The 21,200-nt window shown below is 40.8% G+C and overlaps 1 protein-coding gene across 1 annotated transcript in view; it reads right to left on the bottom strand.

Moving 5' to 3' along the window:
* LOC136863901 (dynein beta chain, ciliary-like) overlaps positions 1-21,200 on the bottom strand; it is a 5,220,903-nt gene that overhangs the window by 2,765,127 nt on the left and 2,434,576 nt on the right. Inside the window, exons 41-42 of the mRNA XM_068226514.1 lie at positions 19,205-19,415; positions 19,004-19,131 (exon numbers count right to left, since the gene is read on the bottom strand). Coding sequence (XP_068082615.1) covers positions 19,004-19,131; positions 19,205-19,415 — 339 coding nt within the window. The remainder of the gene's footprint in view (positions 1-19,003; positions 19,132-19,204; positions 19,416-21,200) is intronic.

Genomic DNA, 21,200 nt, shown 5'->3' with positions numbered 1-21,200 from the left:
GAAGTCAGAAATTCAACATTTAATTAAATTGCAACTATATTCGAGAAAGTACAAAAAAGCAATTAATTACTCAAGTAGTATAATTGGATGGTTCTGCGGCCTCCGCCTCCGCCCAGCTCCTCCTCCTCCCGCGGGAAATTTGAATTTTGGCGGGAAATTTGAATTTGTAAACAAAGCCACGTGCTTTTTGACAGCTGTCATCGACAACAACGCATCGCTAACCTCACTGCTGCCATCTTGACGGGCCTAAACCTCAGTAGTACCAACTTAAACTAACTAGCATGAGGTAAACAAAGCCACGTGTTTTTTGACAGCCACGTGCTTTTTGACAGACAACAACGCATCGCTAACCTCAGTACTGCCATCTTGACGGGCCTAAATCTCAGTAGTGCCAACTTAACCTAACTAGCGCGAGATAAACAAATCCACGTGTTTTTTGACAGCCACGTGCTTTTTTGACAGCTGTCGTCCGCCATCTTTAATCCAGAGAGCACCGTGCTGCCCTCTTTATCGTAGTAGATGTAAATTCGTCACCTGTCATCCTCAGTGCTGCCATCTTGGCGGGCCTAAACCTTAGTGCTACCAACTTAACCTAACTACCGCGAGGTAAACAAAGCCACGTGCAGCTGTCATCCGCCATCTTTAATCACCGTGCTGCCCTCTTTAGCTACTTACATTTGAAATGTGGTGGCGGATAATTTGAAAAATGCTTTTTGACAGCAGCCATCTTGCATCGCAAACCTCAGTGCTGCCCTCTTTAGCTAGATACCTGTGGTGGCAGACAATTCCACGTGACAGCAGCCATCTTTAATCAAGAGAGCACCGTGCTGCCCTCTATGTGGTGGCGGCAAATTGAAAAATTCCACGTGCTCTTGTTTGGAAACAAACTCACGTGCTTTTTTGACAGCTACCATCCGCCATCTTTAATCTATAGAGCATAGTGCTGCCCTCTTTAGTTTGAAATGTGGTGGCGGCAAATTCCACGTGCTCTTGTTTGGAAACAAAGCCATGTGCAGCTGTCATCCGCCATCTTTAATCAACAGAGCACCGTGCTGCTATCATGCGGGCAATTTCATCACCTGTCATCCGCCATCTTTAATCCACAGAACACCGTGCTGCCCTCTTTATGGCTACTACCTTAAACACGTAGTAGCAGGCAATTTGAAAAGTTCTGTTAGCTATCATCCGCCATCTTTAATCAAAAGAGCACCGTGCTGCCATCTTTAGCTAGATACCTTTGAAATGTGGTGGCGGGAAATTGAAAAATTTCACGTGCTCTTGTTTGGAAACAAACTCACGTGCTTTTTTGACAGCTACCATCCGCCATCTTTAATCTATAGAGCATAGTGCTGCCCTCTTTAGTTTGAAATGTGGTGGCGCCAAATTCCACGTGCTCTTGTTTGGAAACAAAGCCATGTGCTTTTTTTGACAGCTGTCATCCGCCATCTTTAATCCAGAGAGCACCGTGCTGCCCTCTTTCGTCACCTGTCATCCGCAGTGCTGCCATCTTTAGCTAGATACCTTTGAAATGTGGTGGTGGATAATTTAAAAAGAGAAATTTTACAGCAGCCCTCTCTCGACGCTAATTGCATAAGATGGCGGATATACATGACTCCTTAAGGGTGCTTACGCAAGATGGCTGCTATACACAGGTTCTTATGAGACGCCCTTGGGATGCTTGCGCAAGATGGCAGTTATACATGGCTCCTTATGAGATGCCCTAGGGATGCTTACTCAAGATAGCGACTGCTCTTATGGGACGGCTTAAGTGTCCTTGCACAAGATGGCTTCTGACGCCCTAAGGATGCTTGCGCAAGGTGGCGGACACAACATGGCGGCTATACACAACTCCTTATGAGACGCTTTAAGGGTGCTTGCGCAAGATGGTTGCTACTCTTAGCTTAGAGGCTGACGTGTCGTGCTAGTTCGATTCATTAAATTTGGGGCTTAAATGCATAATGATAAATATCTCGAAAACGGTGCATCGTAGAGCAAAACGGACAAAATTTTTCTACCCAATACCTCGGTTCGCAGTATGGGGAACAAGTAAAACATAGTCTAATGATGAGGTCAACGGTTCGGTTCCTACTTAGGCCCTTTGGCATTCGCTCTGTTTTAGCTTGTATTGAAGCAAGTATTCGTAACATGATCAGGTTTAGCTATGGTAGAGAGTATAACGTGCCGTGCAGGTTCGATTCATTAAATTTGGGGCTTAAATGCAAAATGTTAAATATCTCGAAAACGGTGCATCGTAGAGCAAAACCTGATACCTAGGTTTGCAGTATCAGGAACAAGAAAAAAACATAGTCTAATGATGATATCGACGGTTCGATCCCTACTTAGGCCCTTTGGCATTGGCAGCTATCTAATTCTACAAGATGGGGGCTATACATAGCTTCTTATGATGCAGCTTAAGAGCGCTTGCACAAGATGGCTGCTGCTCTTATGAGACGCCCTAGGGGTGCTTGCGCAAGGTAGAATGAAGCCGCGTGTAAAGTAGCTTCATCGGGAACAAAATACAAAGAGCTCGGCCATATTCCAGCGTACACTGATTTATGTTTAAAAAGTACACCTCTGCGAGAGATTTTTAATTCTCCCTTGTTGTCTAGGCCTGCTGCAAGTTCTGTTACTGAGCACAAACTTCAAGATAAAGAGAGGCAAGATCATGATTATGATAATAAGGATAATGATGTTGATCAAATCAGTAGTAAAGGGAAAGTAGAAGAAGAAGAAAATTCATTGCAATTACAGCTTGAAGATTTTACTTCATTTCCTAAGCCTACTACACGTTCTGTCGAAGTGCAAACATCTCAAGAAGAGATGCAAGAAACATTTTGTCCGTTTTGCTCTACGATGCACCGTTTTCGAGATATTTAACATTATGCATTTAAGCCCCAAATTTAATTAATCGAACTAGCACGACACGTTAGCCCCTAAGCTAAGAGCAGCAACCATCTTGCGCAAGCACCTTTAAAGCGTCTCATAAGGAGTTGTGTATAGCCGCCATCTTGTGTCCGCCATCTTGCGCAAGCATCCTTAGGGCGTCTCAAGCCATCTTGTGCAAGGACACTTAAGCCGTCCCATAAGAGCAGTCGCTATCTCGAGTAAGCATCCCTAGGGCATCTCATAAGGAGCCATGTATAACTGCCATCTTGCGCAAGCATCCCAAGGGAGTCTCATAAGAACCTGTGTATAGCAGCCATCTTGCGTAAGCACCCTTAAGGAGTCATGTATAGCCGCCATCTTATGCAATTAGCGTCGAGAGAGGGCTGCTGTAGAATTTCTCTTTTTAAATTATCCACCACCACATTTCAAAGGTATCTAGCTAAAGATGGCAGCACTGCGGATGACAGGTGACGAAAGAGGGCAGCACGGTGCTCTCTGGATTAAAGATGGCGGATGACAGCTGTCAAAAAAGCACATGGCTTTGTTTCCAAACAAGAGCACGTGGAATTTGGCGCCACCAAATTTCAAACTAAAGAGGGCAGCACTATGCTCTATAGATTAAATATGGCGGATGGTAGCTGTCAAAAAAGCACGTGAGTTTGTTTCCAAACAAGAGCACGTGGAATTTTTCAATTTGCCGCCACCACATAGAGGGCAGCACGGTGCTCTCTTGATTAAAGATGGCTGCTGTCACGTGGAATTGTCTGCCACCACAGGTATCTAGCTAAAGAGGGCAGCACTGAGGTTTGCGATGCAAGATGGCTGCTGTCAAAAAGCATTTTTCAAATTATCCGCCACCACATTTCAAAGGTAAGTAGCTAAAGAGGGCAGCACGGTGATTAAAGATGGCGGATGACAGCTGCACGTGGCTTTGTTTACCTCGCGGTAGTTAGGTTAAGTTGGTAGCACTAAGGTTTAGGCCCGCCAAGATGGCAGCACTGCGGATGACAGGTGACGAATTTACATCTACTACGATAAAGAGGGCAGCACGGTGCTCTCTGGATTCAAGATGGCGGATGACAGCTGTCAAAAAAGCACGTGGCTGTCAAAAAACACGTGGATTTGTTTATCTCGCGCTAGTTAGGTTAAGTTGGCACTACTGAGGTTTAGGCCCGTCAAGATGGCAGTACTGAGGTTAGCGATGCGTTGTTGTCTGTCAAAAAGCACGTGGCTGTCAAAAAACACGTGGCTTTGTTTACCTCATGCTAGTTAGGTTACGTTGGTACTACTGAGGTTTAGGCCCGTCAAGATGGCAGCAGTGAGGTTAGCGATGCGTTGTTGTCGATGACAGCTGTCAAAAAGCACGTGGCTTTGTTTACAAATTCAAATTTCCCGCCAAAATTCAAATTTCCCGCGGGAGGAGGAGGAGGAGGAGCTGGGCGGAGGCGGAGGCCGCAGAACCATCCAATTATACTACTTACTCACGCTATTGCGACTTTTTACTGTCACAATTTAAAAAGATGAAAATTTTTTGATCCACCTCTACCCGAACATGAGTTAAGTCAGGTAGTGATACTTCAATTTCCTACGCATTTTCAAGAGATTCTTTTAGCAGCTAATGTCCAAGACTTAGAGCAGCTTGACGATGTTCTTAGGAGGATGGACACCGCTCACACACAGAATCCCATTATGACTAACAAACAGAAAGAAGTCACGCATAATCACGTGGAAATAAGGTCACAACAGAGACCGAATCACGAACCGCACGTGGAAACGGAACAGATGAAAAATACACCCTCTCGTTTCTGTAGATTTCGAAGACGCTCATATGGGGATGAAATACCTTACGGGCGTAATCAATATTGGAGGAAGCGAACTGAAGCAGCTCTCCAAGACCGAGATACACATAGGGCCGAACTCGAGAAAAGATGGATCGACACACGTGAATACATCCATCGTGGGAATCAGGACGGAGGATTACCAGGCGCCGCTTCATTGGAATATCAAGAGAATGTTGGTAGACGGAATGAGACGTCCGAGCCAAATCCTGAATCGAAGGGCGCGATTTAAAAAACTTCATTTTCCCAGCAATAAGATGCCTGAATACCAGTATGAAGAATTAATTTCTTGCACCACAAACATTAATTATTGGCACCTAGATGATAGTGAATTATTGCACGAAGGTTCTACTATTGCCAACCACAGGATACAACGTAGTCTCCCAGTCATTAGCATTAAGGTAGGCCTTCTGATTACATCTGTTTATGTCGATTCCGGAGCTCAGGCCTCACTAGCTTCCGACAGATTAATTGATGAGTTAACAAGGAAAGAGGAGGTACCCTTAATGCCAGTCGCCCTACTTAAACTTAAAGGGATTGTACCAGACAAATTCATCAAATGTAACACACAGACATTCTTGACAATTGAAATCGAAGGTGTCTACTTTGAACACGTATTCTTGGTAATTTCACCAATGAAGTTTAATACTGTTATAGGGTCTGATTTTCTAATTAAGTATAGTGGCGTTATTGAATATTCTGCCAATACCCTAAAATTTTCAAATGCTAACTCTGTAGAGTTAGAGCTGTTAAATAGTGAAGATATGAAGTGCCAGGGTCCGAATGCCCCTATAGTTAATTCCGAAGACAATAAGAGCGATGCTCCGCCTATCGAGGAAGAGGGTAGACCCGATGAAGTGGGACCAGTCGAGGGCCAAGAAATGCCAATCATTGAGGATGATTTCTACTTGGGTAGTAATGACTTCGTATTTTTTAACAGTGTTACTGAAAGCCCAGAGTTCAGTTCTCAGGTGCCAGAGGCGTTCCAAAAATGGTTCGAGGAGTACGCAGACGTCTTCAATGATAAGCTTGGTGTTATTGAAAATTTTCAATACTGTGTGATTGTCAGGGATACTTCACCATATAAGAAGCGACCGTATCCTGTTCCCGAAAAATATCGAGAAGAAGCTAGGACATTAATCCGGAAGATGGAGAATGATGGCTTTATCTCTAAGTGTATCACTCCTTATTTAAACCCTTTGCGGATCGTAAAGATAACAAATGGCAGTTTGCGCCTGTGTCTCGACGCGCGTACATTGAATGAGAAACTAGTATTAGAATACGACTGTCCACCTTTACTCCGAGACGTCCTTAGGAAGTTCAGAGGAATGAAGGTATTCTCTGCAGTGGATATGACCTCATCATACTTTCATATTTTGTTGGTAGAAAACTGTCGAAAATTCACTGGATTTATTTTCGAAAACATCACGTATGCCTTCAACCTACGTACATTTGGAATTAAGAACTCGGGAGCCGTGCTTATAAGAGCGTTGGAACGTCAACTGTCTGACAAAGTCAAAGATATTGCTACCATTTATGTTGATGATATTCTCATAGCGCCAGAGTCATTTGAGAACCATATTGAGGATGTTAGTACTGTCTTAGGTGAACTTGGAGCAACGAACTTCAAAATCAACATGAGTAAGAGTCAATTCTTTAAGAATGAGGTGTTATTCTTGGGTCATCTCCTGAGTGGAGATGGGATTAAGCCTAATCCAGCCAAGATCAATAGCATTATAGATTTTCCTAAACCGACCAGAGTCAAGCACGTGCGACATTTCCTAGGATTAAGCCAATTCCTTTCACAACATTGCTCCAACTATACAGAAACTGTGGATCCATTGCAATCACTGTTACAGAAAAATAATCGATAGAAATGGTCGGAAGCATGTGACAAAGCATTTCATAAAACCAAGTTAATGCTCCGGGATAGTGTACAAATTGCCTACCCGAATTTTGAATGGCCATTCTGCATTGAATGCGACGCTAGCTCCGTAGGAGTAGGTGCCGTCCTCTATCAGATAAACCCAGAAAAACCTGATGTCAGAATATTCTTGTCATTTATGAGTAGAAAGTTGAGACCACACGATAGAGCCTACACAGTACCGGAACTAGAAGCACTTGCTGTAGTTCAGTCCCTACTGTATTGGAGGAAAATAATCTTCGGCTACCCTGTGATCATTTACACCGATCATAAAGCACTTACTTTTATCATGTCTTCTGACATTACCAGCGATCGAGTAACACTTTGGGCACCCTTCATCCAACAATTTAATATCACTGTAGTTCATCGACCTGGGAAGAAAATTATCCTGACTGACGCCCTAAGTCGCAAACCAGTCAACACTATTACTGCCCATCTAATTGAAATTTTGGACAGAGAAGATGAAGAGCTTCTTCGATGTCTTCGATATTTACCGCAAGCTCAAGCGCGAGATGTCAAAATCCGAGAACTCTTTAGATTCTTCAAAGGTTCGATTCCCATTGATGATGACGATTATGACCGTATCTCCCGCCTCGCGCGATCTTTTTGCTATCAAAGTGGACTGATTTATAAGTACTTGGATCCAGCGAAGAGTAAGCGTAGGATTTACGCTCCTCCTAGACTTAGACCACACTTCGTGTGGCATTGCCATTCTCTATCTCGACATGCCGGCACTGATAAGGTGGTTGCTCTCAATAAAGAAAAATTTATATGGGAATATATGAGGCGGGATGTTAGAGACATTATTACCACCTGTGACTTTTGTCAACGATTCAAAACTAATAATAGGTTGATGAGGGAATTTCCTAGGCCATTGACACAAGAGAGATCTAAGGAAATACTGGCTTTGGGCCTGTACGGCCCTTTGCCCAAGGTGACCCGTGGCAACCGACATATTTTCGTAGTGGTAGATGTATTCTCCATGTACACCATGATACTTCCAATACAAAAAGCGAATGCTAAGAATATTCTCCGCAGAATCAAACGGAATATTATTCCGTAAATGGGCAAACCGGAATATTTACTTACGGATCATGGTACTCAATTCACCTCTATCCAGTTTCAAGTAGCGTTAGAGGACATGGACATCAAACATATCATGAACTCGATACATCATCCTGAAGCTAACCCAGCCTAAAGGATCATGAGGGAAATCCCCAGATTTTGCAGACTCTACTGCGAGACTCAACACTGGAAGTGGGTTGAGGTTCTACCCATAATGCAGCAGGTGATAAACTAAACAGTTCATGAATCTATTCGTGATATTCCCGTGAAGGTCCATAAGGATATCGCACCTGATAGGCCATGGGATCAACTGTTACCGCCTATTCAGGACATGGTAATCACTCACCAGGCTCGCGCGGAAGCTTCGAATGAACAACTTCGACATGGAGCCCAAATCCGAGAGAGGAGGATGAGAAACAGAACATTTCGACCACCACTTCGAGTAAATGACATGGTTTTAATTAGAAAACCCGCTCTCTCACGACCAGAACTTCGTGTGTACGATAAATTTTGTCCCCTCTACGTAGGACCTTACAGGATTACTGAAGTGAGTAAACTAAATGAAAACCTGGAAGGAATTTACAACTCCGCCAATTTGAAGAAATATTATCATCGGGAACACTAGAGAAGAAAAGAAAACCCTGATCGGATTTTCTTTCCCATGGAGAGAGGGGGATATATACCCGTAACACGTTTCTCAATCAAAGTCCCGATGTATGCGGAGTTATGCTACCCGCCGAACACTCTCCCCTGCGACCTTGTCAGTTGCCAGCAGCGGGGAAGTGAAACGTCACGACTGAGTAACATGACCAAGGTTGTGTTACGTCAGATGGAATGTCCATTTCTTCCATTGTTAATTTTTTCAGATGGATTAATGATATGAAAAAATGAACAATATCACTGCGTAGCCTAAATTTTTATAGTCACAATCCGCATGTTTCATGGAGATCCGTTAAAATGTACCAAAGATATTAGCAATTACAGTTCCCAGGAAATACTGAATATCTAGGCAAGCATTCCGCTTGTCAGATCAGTCTGCTTTGTGCCACAGTCGAGGCCGTTTGGTTGGCTGTTGGTCATACTGTTGCCGTGATGTTAGTCGCCAGTTCGGCTCTCCGATGGAAATCCAAGTTCGTGTTCTATTGAACTCTGATTCTACAGGCGCATCTACAAGACTTAGAAATATTACAGTATAGTTTACGTGTGGTAATAAAAGTTTTGTATGAGTTGAGACGTGAACAGTTAAGGTGTTTAACTATTATCAGGAACAGTGTGATTCCAACTAATACGGTACTACGTTACCAAGAGACGTAATTAAATTTAAGTTACAAGAGACGGTAGAATTTGAATGACAGGTTTTAAACTTCACAAAGTGATTTAACATTGAGTGAGACAACTTTGTCGTTCACAAAGTGATTTAACATTGAGTGAGACAACTTTGTCGTTCATGAAACTTCAAACTGTGCATAATCTTGCATTTGACTCTAACAAGTGATAAACCTGTGCTAACAGCGAGGCGTAATTCAGTATTTCAATCTGTTCAGGTGATTAAATTTTTAACAGTGTTACTCAACCAAGGTGTTAGAACATTTCGACAAACTATGCGTTTATGTTAAAAGCTGCTGACACAAGTAGGTGAATTTAACAGTATTATTGAACTTAGGATTTATTTTCCAAGTGAGCACATTCACGATAGAACGAATCTGGTGCAGTTAACATTTCTTGTCTCGAACCCAGGACGGTTCTTGGAAAGACAGTGTTTTCTTTATTTAATCGTGAACGGGACTAGATTGATCCCGGACCAAATTCCTTTGATAACGCTTATTTTCGAAATTGAACGGTGTAAAGCTTGGAAGTGGAATATTTGTTTTTACGTCACTATTCAGCCGAAATCAAGGTAGTTAGAGTAAGAGGTAGGGATCACGCGCAGGTCTCCCCACCAAGCTTGGCTGGCGATGACGTCACTTGAACCCTCAGCGCCTTGTCCTCTATATGAGGTAGGCTAATACACAGCTGTAAGCTATTCTGTTTTAGCCACAAGTTAGAGATAACTTCATTGATATTTTAACATCACCTAAGAAAATGCGTTCCACTTCACTATTACAGTAGAGTAATAATAGGAGATCAAATACAGTGTGAATCCAGCAGCGTTTCTGAAGTATTTCGATCTGTATAAAAGGATGTACCAATGGTAAGACTGTGATAGCAGTGGAATGGCCATTCCATATGTTCATGTTCTCAACACCTATGATAACAATAACAAGGGGCTCTAATTGTTACAGACTCGAACATAAAGCTTGATGACTGCAAGAAATATGTCCGTTGTTACAAGCAGTATTGGGAAACTATATACACCGTCAACAACACAAACAGCAAATTTTAGGAAACTGTCCACAATACAAACAGTACAGTAAATGTTTTCCTGCAAGTGCCAAGAAATGACAAATTCCACGTTAACATTAGATAGGCCATATTCATGAGCCTGTATATCAACATTCTTAGCACTGGTTTCATATACAACATAATAAATTGCCTTTCATAAAAAAAAAAATAACGGGTATATTATACACAAAGAATAATGCTGATATTAAAAATATATATAACAAAACACACTTATCCATAGCATCAGTGGAATTTCTTTGCTTTTCTTCTTTCTTTATCGGTGTTGTATTAACAGAAACCCGGTCTCTTCAATGTCTTACTTTTGTTTAAAGCGTCCATTGGAATAAAAGAACGGCTTCTCACGAAGCAACTTGCAAGCTCATAAATTTCGGAGAATGTATTTTTCAGGATATCCGTAAGGTTTGTGATGATGTTAGAACCCTCTTTCAGTTCTTTCCCGTGGTAAAATTGAAACTACCGAGCTCGATAGCTGTAGTCGCTTAAGTGCGGCCAGTATCCGGTATTCGGAAAATTGGGTTCGAACCCCACTGTCGGCAGCCCTGAAGATGGTTTTCCGTGGTTTCCCATTTTCACACCAAGCAAATGCTGGGGCTGTAACTTAATTAAGGCCACGGGCGCTTCCTTCCCACATCTAGCCCTTTTCTGCCCCATCGTCGCAGTAAGACCTATCTGTGTTGGTGCGACGTAAAGCAACTTGCAAAAAAAAAAATCTTTTTGAAATTTAATTTCCACCCCTTGTAGTTTGACCTGTTTTCTCTCCGTAATTACTTTCTATATCGAGGTTCTTCTTTATCCTAAAAGCTATATAGCCAGTGAAGTCTTCAAGCAGCTCCTTGGTTTCACGACTCCCCTCGAGCTGTTTCACTAGATCTTCAAGTGCTTTAACGAACCCTTGCTCATCCTCCGATAAAAAATAGGATGTGGGCTCAACGCTGGCCTTAGACTGCCACACGATATCCGAGTTTTGATCGAGTTCATCAGTACATATTTGGGCGTAATGTTTCATAATCTTCCGGAGAACAAATGGAATTTCTTATCGCCTCGGAAGCATTGAGGCTAAGAAGCAATGATCTCACCTTTCGCGCCACAGCTGTCGGAAGAGGATGGTCATAAAGCCTTCCGAACCTTCGAAGCTGAGAAAGATAGCTTTCGATAATGTCTTGATTACTTCTGTCGCCATTTATTTACGTCAGTGGTTTTAGGGAATTCATGAAAGTGTATGTTTCGTTCCTTCGCGTGCCTGCTATGATTTGTGCAGCCTGCAATGGCATGACAAAGCATACTGAAAAGTGTACATTATTACTGCTTTTTACGTTTTATCTCATAAAATAAACACACACGGTTTCTTATACACCACAGATATGTTACTATCGTGTATTATTAGCACCTAGCTTCTGCGTGCACAGCGATTCTTACTCGAACTACCTCTACCTCACTCTGAGCAGATTCAACGCGAGGGTCCTGCGTGACGTCACAGCTCTGCTTTGCCACTGCGCACCTCTCTCGTGATCCCTACCTTGTATTCTACATACCTTGAGCCGAAATTATCATATTTAATGTTGATGAAGTGACTTATTACCTTCTGTGGCTGATACATAACGGATGTGATTTTGAGTTCAATTCAAGCCATCGGCAATGACTGTGTTTATTTGTGAATCCCACCGTGAAACTATTATCTCCTTTGTTACTTAGGATCTATTTCATGCCCAGTGCCACGACTACAGTTGCTCCTAGACCATACAGACCTCCGAGATATTCGAGATCTTCCAGGTAGTCTCGGAAGTTGGTGGCATCCTAAGCAGACATTGTGACCCGCAATGCATCAAGGCCAATTCCACCCCAAGGAGAAGTACTAATTATAACTGCTACACTGGGGTGATGTTGGAATCTGACTTTATTTTCATGAATAATTTTTTTTAAACAATCAGTGTTCCATTATACTTATCTGACTTCCCTCTCTGTAAACATTCAGATATGGACCGGTCACCACCTGGGCCGAGTCTTATGTTCGAGCTAGCCATCAAAACAAAGTTTTACGGTTACAGAGAGGGAAGATAAGTATAAATGGCGCCCAGCGTTGGGCCGATATGAATAACATATCAGGGTACATAAGTGTAAATGACACTCAGATGTGATAGGAATTATCTGAATCTAGAGTGTACAAGTATAAAATTAATTAGCATAAGAGACACTTAAATGAAGCTCAGACTTTCAGAACTTGACCTGAATAAGTGTAAAAATAGATCTTATAATCATTCTAAACCGAAGTACAGAAACTTTGAATTTCAGATCATACAAAGTTAGTAAAGTGCAGTGATAGAAATATTAACATTAATCGTGTGCTATTTAATCAGAGTAATCTCGAATCAACAGACTAATTTTGAAGTTAGTTGAATATATTCAAAAGTCAATACTTGGTAATGTACGGACAATGAACTACCACAAATATTTTTTCAAAGAGCTTTTTTGATTTTGATTTTGATATTGTATGTGAAATATTTTCCACCATTGAACATTAATGGTGATATTTGCAAGTTCTATTAGTGCTTATTTAGTACTTGTCTATGGTACTTGGTCAAATATAATATTGTCAAAATGGAAAACATATTAGCAGCCAATGAAGCTCTAAAAATTAGCATGAATGAATGAATTTCGGAATCTAACACCAATTAATCACGACGTATTCAGGAATCCAACACTAATTTAGAGGCCCGAATAGGTGCTCGTATTAACGAATCCAACTCTAACTTGGAAGCTCGCATTAAAGAGGCAAACGCGGCTACTACTCAACTCGGCGTTAAATTAGAAGTGCTAAGAAACGACATAAATACACGTACTGACGAGTTTAATACCAATTTTGAAACTCGTATTACACATATAACGGAAAATATAGATAGTATGTTTTCTGAGATAAATACAAACCTTGAACGTAGACTCGCCAAGGCTGGTTCAGAGATCGAAAGAAGATTATCTGATGCCAATGCTAAAATTAATTCTCAATTTACCGAGATTAATAAACGCCTTACCCGTGATATAGACACAGTAAAAGAGGGCATAAAAACAAGATGTTTAATACTGTTATAGGGTCTGATTATCTAATTAAGCAAAGTGGCGTTATTGAATATTCTGCCAATACCCTAAAATTTTCAAATGCTAACTCTGTAGAGTTCGAGCTGTTAAATAGTGAAGATATGAAGTGCCAGGGTCCGAATGCCCCTATAGTTAATTCCGAAGGCAGTAAGAGCGATGCTCCGCCTATCGAGGAAGAGGGTAGACCCGATGAAGTGGGGCCAGTCGAGGGCCAAGAAATGCCCAACATTGAGGATGATTTCGACTTGGGTAGTAATGACTTCGTATTTTTCAACAGTGTAACTGAAAGTATAGAGTTCACTTCTCAGGTGCCAGAGGCGACCCAAAAATTGTTCGAGGAGTCTTCAATGATAACCCTGGTGTTAATGAGAATTTTCAATACTGTCTGATTATCAGGGATACTTCACCATATAAGAAGCGACCTATACATGAGGCGGGATGTTAGAGACATTATTAGCACCTGTGACTTTTGTCAACGAATCAAACCTAATAATAGGTTGATGAGGGAATATCCTAGGCCATTGACACCAGAGAGACCTAAGGAAATAGTTAACTCTGTATCCCATAGAGACTAGTGTGACATTGGCCGAGTTGAAACCATACTTGTCATGACATTGCCAAGTAACCTCTGAAGTGAAATTCAGATCGTCTATCACGTAGGGCCTAATTGCTGATAGGGGATTCGAGTGACAAATTGGGGAGAGCGATGGGCTACAGGGAGATTACCATAGTTTAATCAGGAAACTCGAGAACATGAGTTTGATCTGATCGTATAGCAGTATAATGTGTCACAAATTAACACAGTTATCCTAAGTAAAATTCCCTCCTTTGTGTTATGTACCAGCGACGTCTCATCCGTAGGAGCATAACCACGTGCACAGGTGGTCAGCTATTCGACGCATCGTGAACTACGAGACCGTCTCAGCACGAACGTGATCCAAGTCATAATGATAGCTACCTGTCTACTATCAAACTACGAACTATATGCTGATGTTGACGCTGCCGTGATGTCCCGCTAAGGACCCCTGCCGTACCTGCCGGAGGAGAGATAATGGACTGTACCAGACAAGTGTTAAGTACCATTCTGAAGTATTAGAAATTCGCAGTTTCAATTCAATGTAAATATGTAAATTGCATGCAAATGATGTAGACTGTAGATTACGATTTGCAATTTCAGAGGGAAGAAATAGATGCCTAGTAGGAGTAGATAAATATCTTCACGGGTCTATGGCCGTTCTTTAATCTATTTGCACGAAATATAATTGCATGTTATGATTAAAGCCCCTTAGATAAATAAATGTGAAGCAGAGTAATTGTGTAAGAAGTTTTGAAATTCATGTAAAATTCATTCAATTTCACAATCAGCTATTTTCTGTACATATCTTCCGAAACATTCTGCAATTTCTTTTTCCGCTTCACATCAGTGGGATACCCACCTATGTAAGTTAAGGATATACATATGAGCGTAAAGAAGACGATATGACTGTGGGTGTGATTATAATTGAGTTATACTAAAATCGCGAGTGTCGATGTATATTTGTCCCCAGTCGATAGAACAGCTTCTTTTGAACTTACATGTGTGGCCTAGTCGGGAGTGTAAGAATCGAACACTGTGTAGAAGGCTGTAATGGGCCTGTTGTTTAATGAAGTATGAATATTGCCCAGCAATTTGACTAGTATCACGATTGGTAATTTCGTGTGGTGAATGAAAAGAGGGCTAGATTAGATTGGATTCTCATTAATGATATTAGTGTCACAGGGGAAAGTAAATGTAGGTGGATGAGCAGCGAAAGTATTGATCGCACGACAGGCCGGGTAAACCCCGTCACATGAAGGGAGTGTTTGTATTCTGGCTGACAGGTCGCTTACCTGCAAGGCCTTTCATGGGCCGAATGCCCGAGAGAGAGAAAGAGAGAGAGATAATACCGCTATAGTGCTTTAAAGGGTCGTTCAAGTTCGCATTTTTCTCCAAGACTTGTAATAACTTGTAGTATAACAACGTTTGGAGTATACCTGCAATTATCTTCGATGGAGAATTTCCACCCCCCTTTACATGATTCTTACCACTCAGGGTTCTCAGCTGAGGTGTTCACACCCACACTGTCAGAGGAACCTGGATCGCTGCTAATCAGTAGCAGTTTAAGTCATACCCACTGCTACCTACTGTGGACAGACCACACTGTCCATCAACTGTTATATGAATGTGAAGTGTTTATTTATTTGTCGTTACTTTCAGGAGATTTATCACGCAATCCAAGGGTCCTTGGTTCATTAAAACGTATCGCTACAGGGAACAACGTCCTTGGATGTCAATTATATAGTAGTGTGAAGTAACATCACGATGGAATTTGTATTATGTACATATTTATCTACTTATGAGATAGTTGTATACTGTTCTTAAAGAAATGTATAGGACGAGGTGACTTTCCCGTACTTCAGAGTGTACTCACAAATAACTTGATCACAACCTCATTTAACTTGACAGCGTGACGATGCTTTGATCGTGTAAATTAACAGCTTGAGTTACGAAAAACACACACGATATGCTATTGGTGTACGTAGGGATGCGTGTGAAGTGATATGTGTTTAAGTAATTAATTTCTCCAATTTTTTTATATTTCTGAGCAGATGCGGTTATAGAAATACGACTATATATACATCCTAACATCAAGAATTATTTGTATTTGTTATTTGTGTGTTGATGCGGTGGCATATCTGTAGAAAGATTTAATTATGTGCTTTATTAGCAATTAAATTGCCCTTATGGAAAAAAGAATCATTTCATTCTTCTCATTGCATAGTTTGATAGTATTCCACTCATTATTAATATTCCCCTACTGTAAATTAGTAGATTATTGCCCAGTAAGGACGGACTGCGACCCATTTGTCTCTATCGACTTAGCTAGCGCCTCGTTACGCTAGTAGGGGAAGATGGGTCTTCGATGCCGGGCTTTGTCGAAGGTCTTATCCAGGGTGTTCCATTTCAACGTCATGTTGTGGGAATATTCTGATTTATTGATGAACTGATACCACGAAAAGTGTACACTATGGAGATCTCCGGGGCTATTATTTTAATACTTCAATCAATTTTCGAGTTCCGCCCAAAGGAGTGCTATGAGCATCTTACACAACAGTTTATTTTTTCCAGATAGTAAGTTATATGTGTATCAATTTTGTTTGGCAGCTATGAACAAACGTATAGGCCTATGCATAAGCTCGCTGCTGTGGAATCCTGGAGTCTGACGTTGCCATGGTTACAGCCGTTCGTTTCTTTATGCGATTCCTAGAGCAGGGGTAATGTGGTTCCAATACCTCCAAAACGATTGGTTTTACGGCCTTAAAACATGATTTTCGGGCCCTTAGGGTTTACTGAGTTTTGTTCTTTGCGTCAAGGGGCGTAAAATGAGACTTGTCTCGTCCTTGTACGACAAATTCGATTTCGCCTATATTAGCCTATTAATTTTATATTTTTATATCTCTCCCGTCGCCCCCTCGAATTGTTTTGAAAATTAAATACTCACTGGCAATGTAGTTTTGTATAGGTGAAGTAATTAAAAATATTGGTTCAGTAGGTTTTGAGTCTATACGATACAAACAAATACACAAATTTGTCCTCTTTATAATATTAGTATAAGTGAAAGCGTGTAGCTAAACGTTTTTTGGAGCATTGTGTCATGTTGATTTATTGCACTACTTAGTCATGATTTATGAAATGAAAATGAAATGTCGTATGGCTTTTAGTGCCGGAATATCCTAGGAAGGGTTCGGCTCGCCAGGTGCAGGTCTTTCTATTTGTCACCCTTAGGTGACCTGCGCGTCGTGATGAGGATGAAATGATGATGAAGACAACGCATACACCCACCCCCGTGCCATTGAAATTAACCAATTAAGCTTAAAATCCCCAGCCCGGTCGGGAATCGAACCCGTGACCCTCTGAACCGAAGGCCAGTACGCTGACCGTTCAGCCAACAAGTCGGACCATGGTTTATGATTTATTGGGTACGAATTTTCATTCTGCCACAGTGAAAATCACTTCAGCGTTGCTTAGGCTGGTTCTTCTGAAGGTGCAAGTAGCGTTAATGACGTATTAATTTAATTATGTGCTCTTTTCGTGAAGTGAATGAAATTAGTCCTTGATCAATTAGATAATGTACATGAATGACAGAACCTTAATACATCCATAAAGCACAGGCAACTTAACGGGATGAAACGGATAAACAAACACAAAGTAATTTAACTCAAAGAGGTCGACAACAATAATTATGAAGATTGATTCGGATTGTAACTCGACGAGATTAAGGAGATTAACAATCCAGTTTATGAATTTAATGAGATTACTGACAAATAATCTCAACAGGGAGTGTAATTAACAGGTATGTATCATTGTTACTTACTCAATTAACTGTTAAAATTTAATTAAATAAATTGCGAGATCCGCAGTGATTGAAATGTATTTTTGTGTTAGAGAAATTTTCCGAAGCTTGTAAATAATACATTTTAAGATTGATTTTGATTAAAATCAATTTTGTTAAATAACCGCCTTAATTCTGGATTGATTGTTTCAAGTGTAACAAGTTCAGTTCATTAAGGCTATCTTCAGATGGTTAATGGATTTGCTTGTAAATAATTATCGAGGAGGAGGACACCATTGTTGTTATGTTAGCTTTTGGATAATTCAATTTCTCAAGTAATTTCATAATATTCTGTCTTCTAGATTGTCAGGAGAGATGAGTGTGACATTTCGATTTCAACTTAACTAACTGATACAAAAAGTAATCAACTAATGTTCATTTTGACCAAAATATGGTTTCCGATTGAGATAGCTAAAAATAAAATTCCGGAAACTCAATCGTCAAAAATTACCAGTGTTTCGCCCAGAGTGTGGCATGGGCCCAACAGCTGGATACCGCACATCATCCAAGACACTGGCCGGTAGCGACACCACTGCAAGCCATACATGTGATAAGCACAATGCAGTGCCGACGTACTAAGGGAGAATTGCATCTACACTTGCTATAGTGCCTTCCCGGGCTAGCATGACCAAAATATTACTTCCGATTGAGAGAGCTAAAACTAACATTCAGGAGACTCAATCGTCAAAAATTACCAATGTTTCGCCCAGAGTCCGGCATGGGCTAATTTTGGTTGCCCAAACATGGTGAGTTTTTTGTTAGTAAATATCACTTCACTATTTTTGAGTGTGCTGTTTATGTCCTGTTTATTCTGCCGATTTCTTAGGTCCCTAAGTTTATGTTGCCCACACAAACGGTCCTCACCTAGGTATCTCCATGTCTGACGATTAAGTCAGACCGGGTAACGGGGACAATATGCAGGACTCTTTTGAGCACTGTATTTCTTCTCCACTATGATATTCTCTGAAATGGCATGCGTGCTCACACTCATGGGTCTGATACAGGACGATCATTACGTATCAAACCAGCGACAGAGAGAGACTCATGAATTCTCACTACAGCGAACACAGAAATCAAGTTTTTTATGATGATGATGATGATGCTTGTTGTTTAAAGGGGCCCCCAAGTCAGGTACTTCAGCACTAAATGAGAGTTGTTGGACTGGAAAGGTAATGTATATATATTTCTAATTTCTTGTCTTTGGGGAACATTGATTCATTTATTTACCAATAGATGAACCCTGATTAATCTAACTATCCAAATAATAATCATAAAGCAAGTAATTTATTTTCGTCTTAGACATCTTACTTCCTGCCTAAGATGTAATAGATCCTTCAATTTTCAGATTTGTTGCTCATTAATTTTAACAGTGCATAATAAAGTACCTTGTTATCATCCATAACGGTATTTAGAGATTCAATCCACATTGGATCTATATCACCATCCAGAACAATCCACTTGGGGTTGTCACCAAGAAGGTTGGCTTGGTCTCTCATTATCACGGAAAACAGACCTGTTGGAGAAAGCAGTGTCACATCAGAAGGACTAGGGCACATCGTAGAATTTAAAAAGTTTTTGTAACTTACCATCCTTCCAGTCTCTGGTGCTTGGATTAATGATCCCAAACAATTCATCATTTGTTACAGCTTTCGGATTCAAGTCATTGAACACTGGTCTTCTGTTCAGGATTTTGTATGTTCTATGAAGAGTTTTCCAAACTTCAGTCTTCCCAGTACCCGCATTGCCAACCACGAAAACTGAATGACGAACGATCATCAACTCATCCAGTTGTACAACCTAAAACATTACATTCAGTTAACGTTAAATATTTCCTTGGTTAATTGAATTCCTTGCTAACACAGGGGATAAATATAGGCATCTTAATTAAGGATATTGTAGATTGTTATGCCTTTCGAAACCCTCCATGAATTAACTGATCTCCTATTTTTGCAAGTAGCTCTGCAAGTTTGTTTTTGTTCAGCTCATCTCTTTCTGCATTTGTCTTCCACCATTAACCTAACAAGACGGAATCAACATCACGACCTGCTTGCTCTAGTGAATACAAACACCTTCCTTCTTACTATGAGCCCCATTCAGCCTCACGTACTACGTTACAAGTCTGAGAGGATGCACACATCCTAAGTACAGGATTTTGATTCTGGTATATAAAATGTGAGAAAACTCCAGACTTGTTGGTTATTTTGAGAAAAAGTGATGATAGAACCCTTTTCCCTTTCATCAGGCCCTATTTATGCATCATTTCTGAAACCTTAAATTGTAATAATCAAATACCGTATTTACGGGAATAATCCCCGCCGCCGAATAGTCCCCGCACCCTAATGTTAGGAAGGCTCATTTTGAAAAAAATTAAATGAACAAAAATTCCTTCCATTTAAAGAGGAACATACTGTAGGCATAAACAAATATTTCATATCACTCCGTGAAGTCCACGTGGCCCTTACGGAATATGAACGTGTACATTTACGGATATAGCAGCTTTGCCTGAACATATTCGAGAAATATGTTATCACAGGTATAAAATATATTTGCCATGAAACTTATCAAGATATGTGGAAGATGTATTGAGCATGAACAGCTCTACAATCTCTACAAGTAATCTGAACATGTAGTAGTCACTAGTGTCCTCGTTGTACAGCACGCGGTCTTGTATTTACAGGACCAGTGGTGGATGATGTGCAATGTAAACGGTTGAAACAGACACACCGGCGAACTGGGATGTTAATTTTGCGATTTGGTAAAACTTCCTTGATTCGAAGTCTTTGGGAATCGGACTTCGAATTACGTGATTTCGAATTAACCGCCAACTCGTACTTCAGAAATACCAACACTTGTCGCGTCAAATTTTCTATGATCCGTTACTGCATGCAGTTAACATTTATTCAAAGTTTAAACCTTTAAAATCCAATGGAATATAACTATTTCAAAAATGTATCCAACAAGGTGCATTTATAGTATTTAAATAATGCACTTGGATAACTCATTGACAAACATAACCTCACGCAACGAAAGAAAAAAGAAGGGAAAAATATTCAAAGGCGGGAAGTCTATACTGACTCCCCTGTGCAAGCACTTGGTTGAATGGATTACTGTACTGCATGCAATTTCAGATGCATTGTGTTTGCACGGAAACTACTCGATGCCCTGACAACATAGTGGCTTTTCGGCCCTTCCTATGATGAGGGGAGGAATTCTTTTGCTTCCCTCTGCATTACAACACAGTACAGTGACTCCATCTCCTTTTAAAAAATCCGTTTGGAATAGGCATAAAACCAATGCAGTTTTATTAACATTGCTGCGTGCGAATTGATTATAATTATGAGCCAACTTCCAGCATCGCCAGAGAGAATCCCCAGTGTTCGCGCATTCTGCTTCTTCACGTTACGTGATACTGTGGCGTTCCTTTAAACGCTGAATACAAAAGATTTCACTCGGACTTACCAAGTATGAAGTAAACAGTCAACACAGCAAAGTGAGTGAAAGTGCGGAAAGCTAACCCTGCACGTTTCTAAAGACGCATTCTATCGTGACACCGAGAAAAGTTGAATTTAATTTACTGAGTAA

The sequence above is a fragment of the Anabrus simplex genome, chromosome 2 (assembly GCF_040414725.1).
Source record: "Anabrus simplex isolate iqAnaSimp1 chromosome 2, ASM4041472v1, whole genome shotgun sequence".
Taxonomy (NCBI): domain Eukaryota; kingdom Metazoa; phylum Arthropoda; class Insecta; order Orthoptera; family Tettigoniidae; genus Anabrus; species Anabrus simplex.
This window is presented reverse-complemented; position numbering and strand designations above follow the sequence as displayed.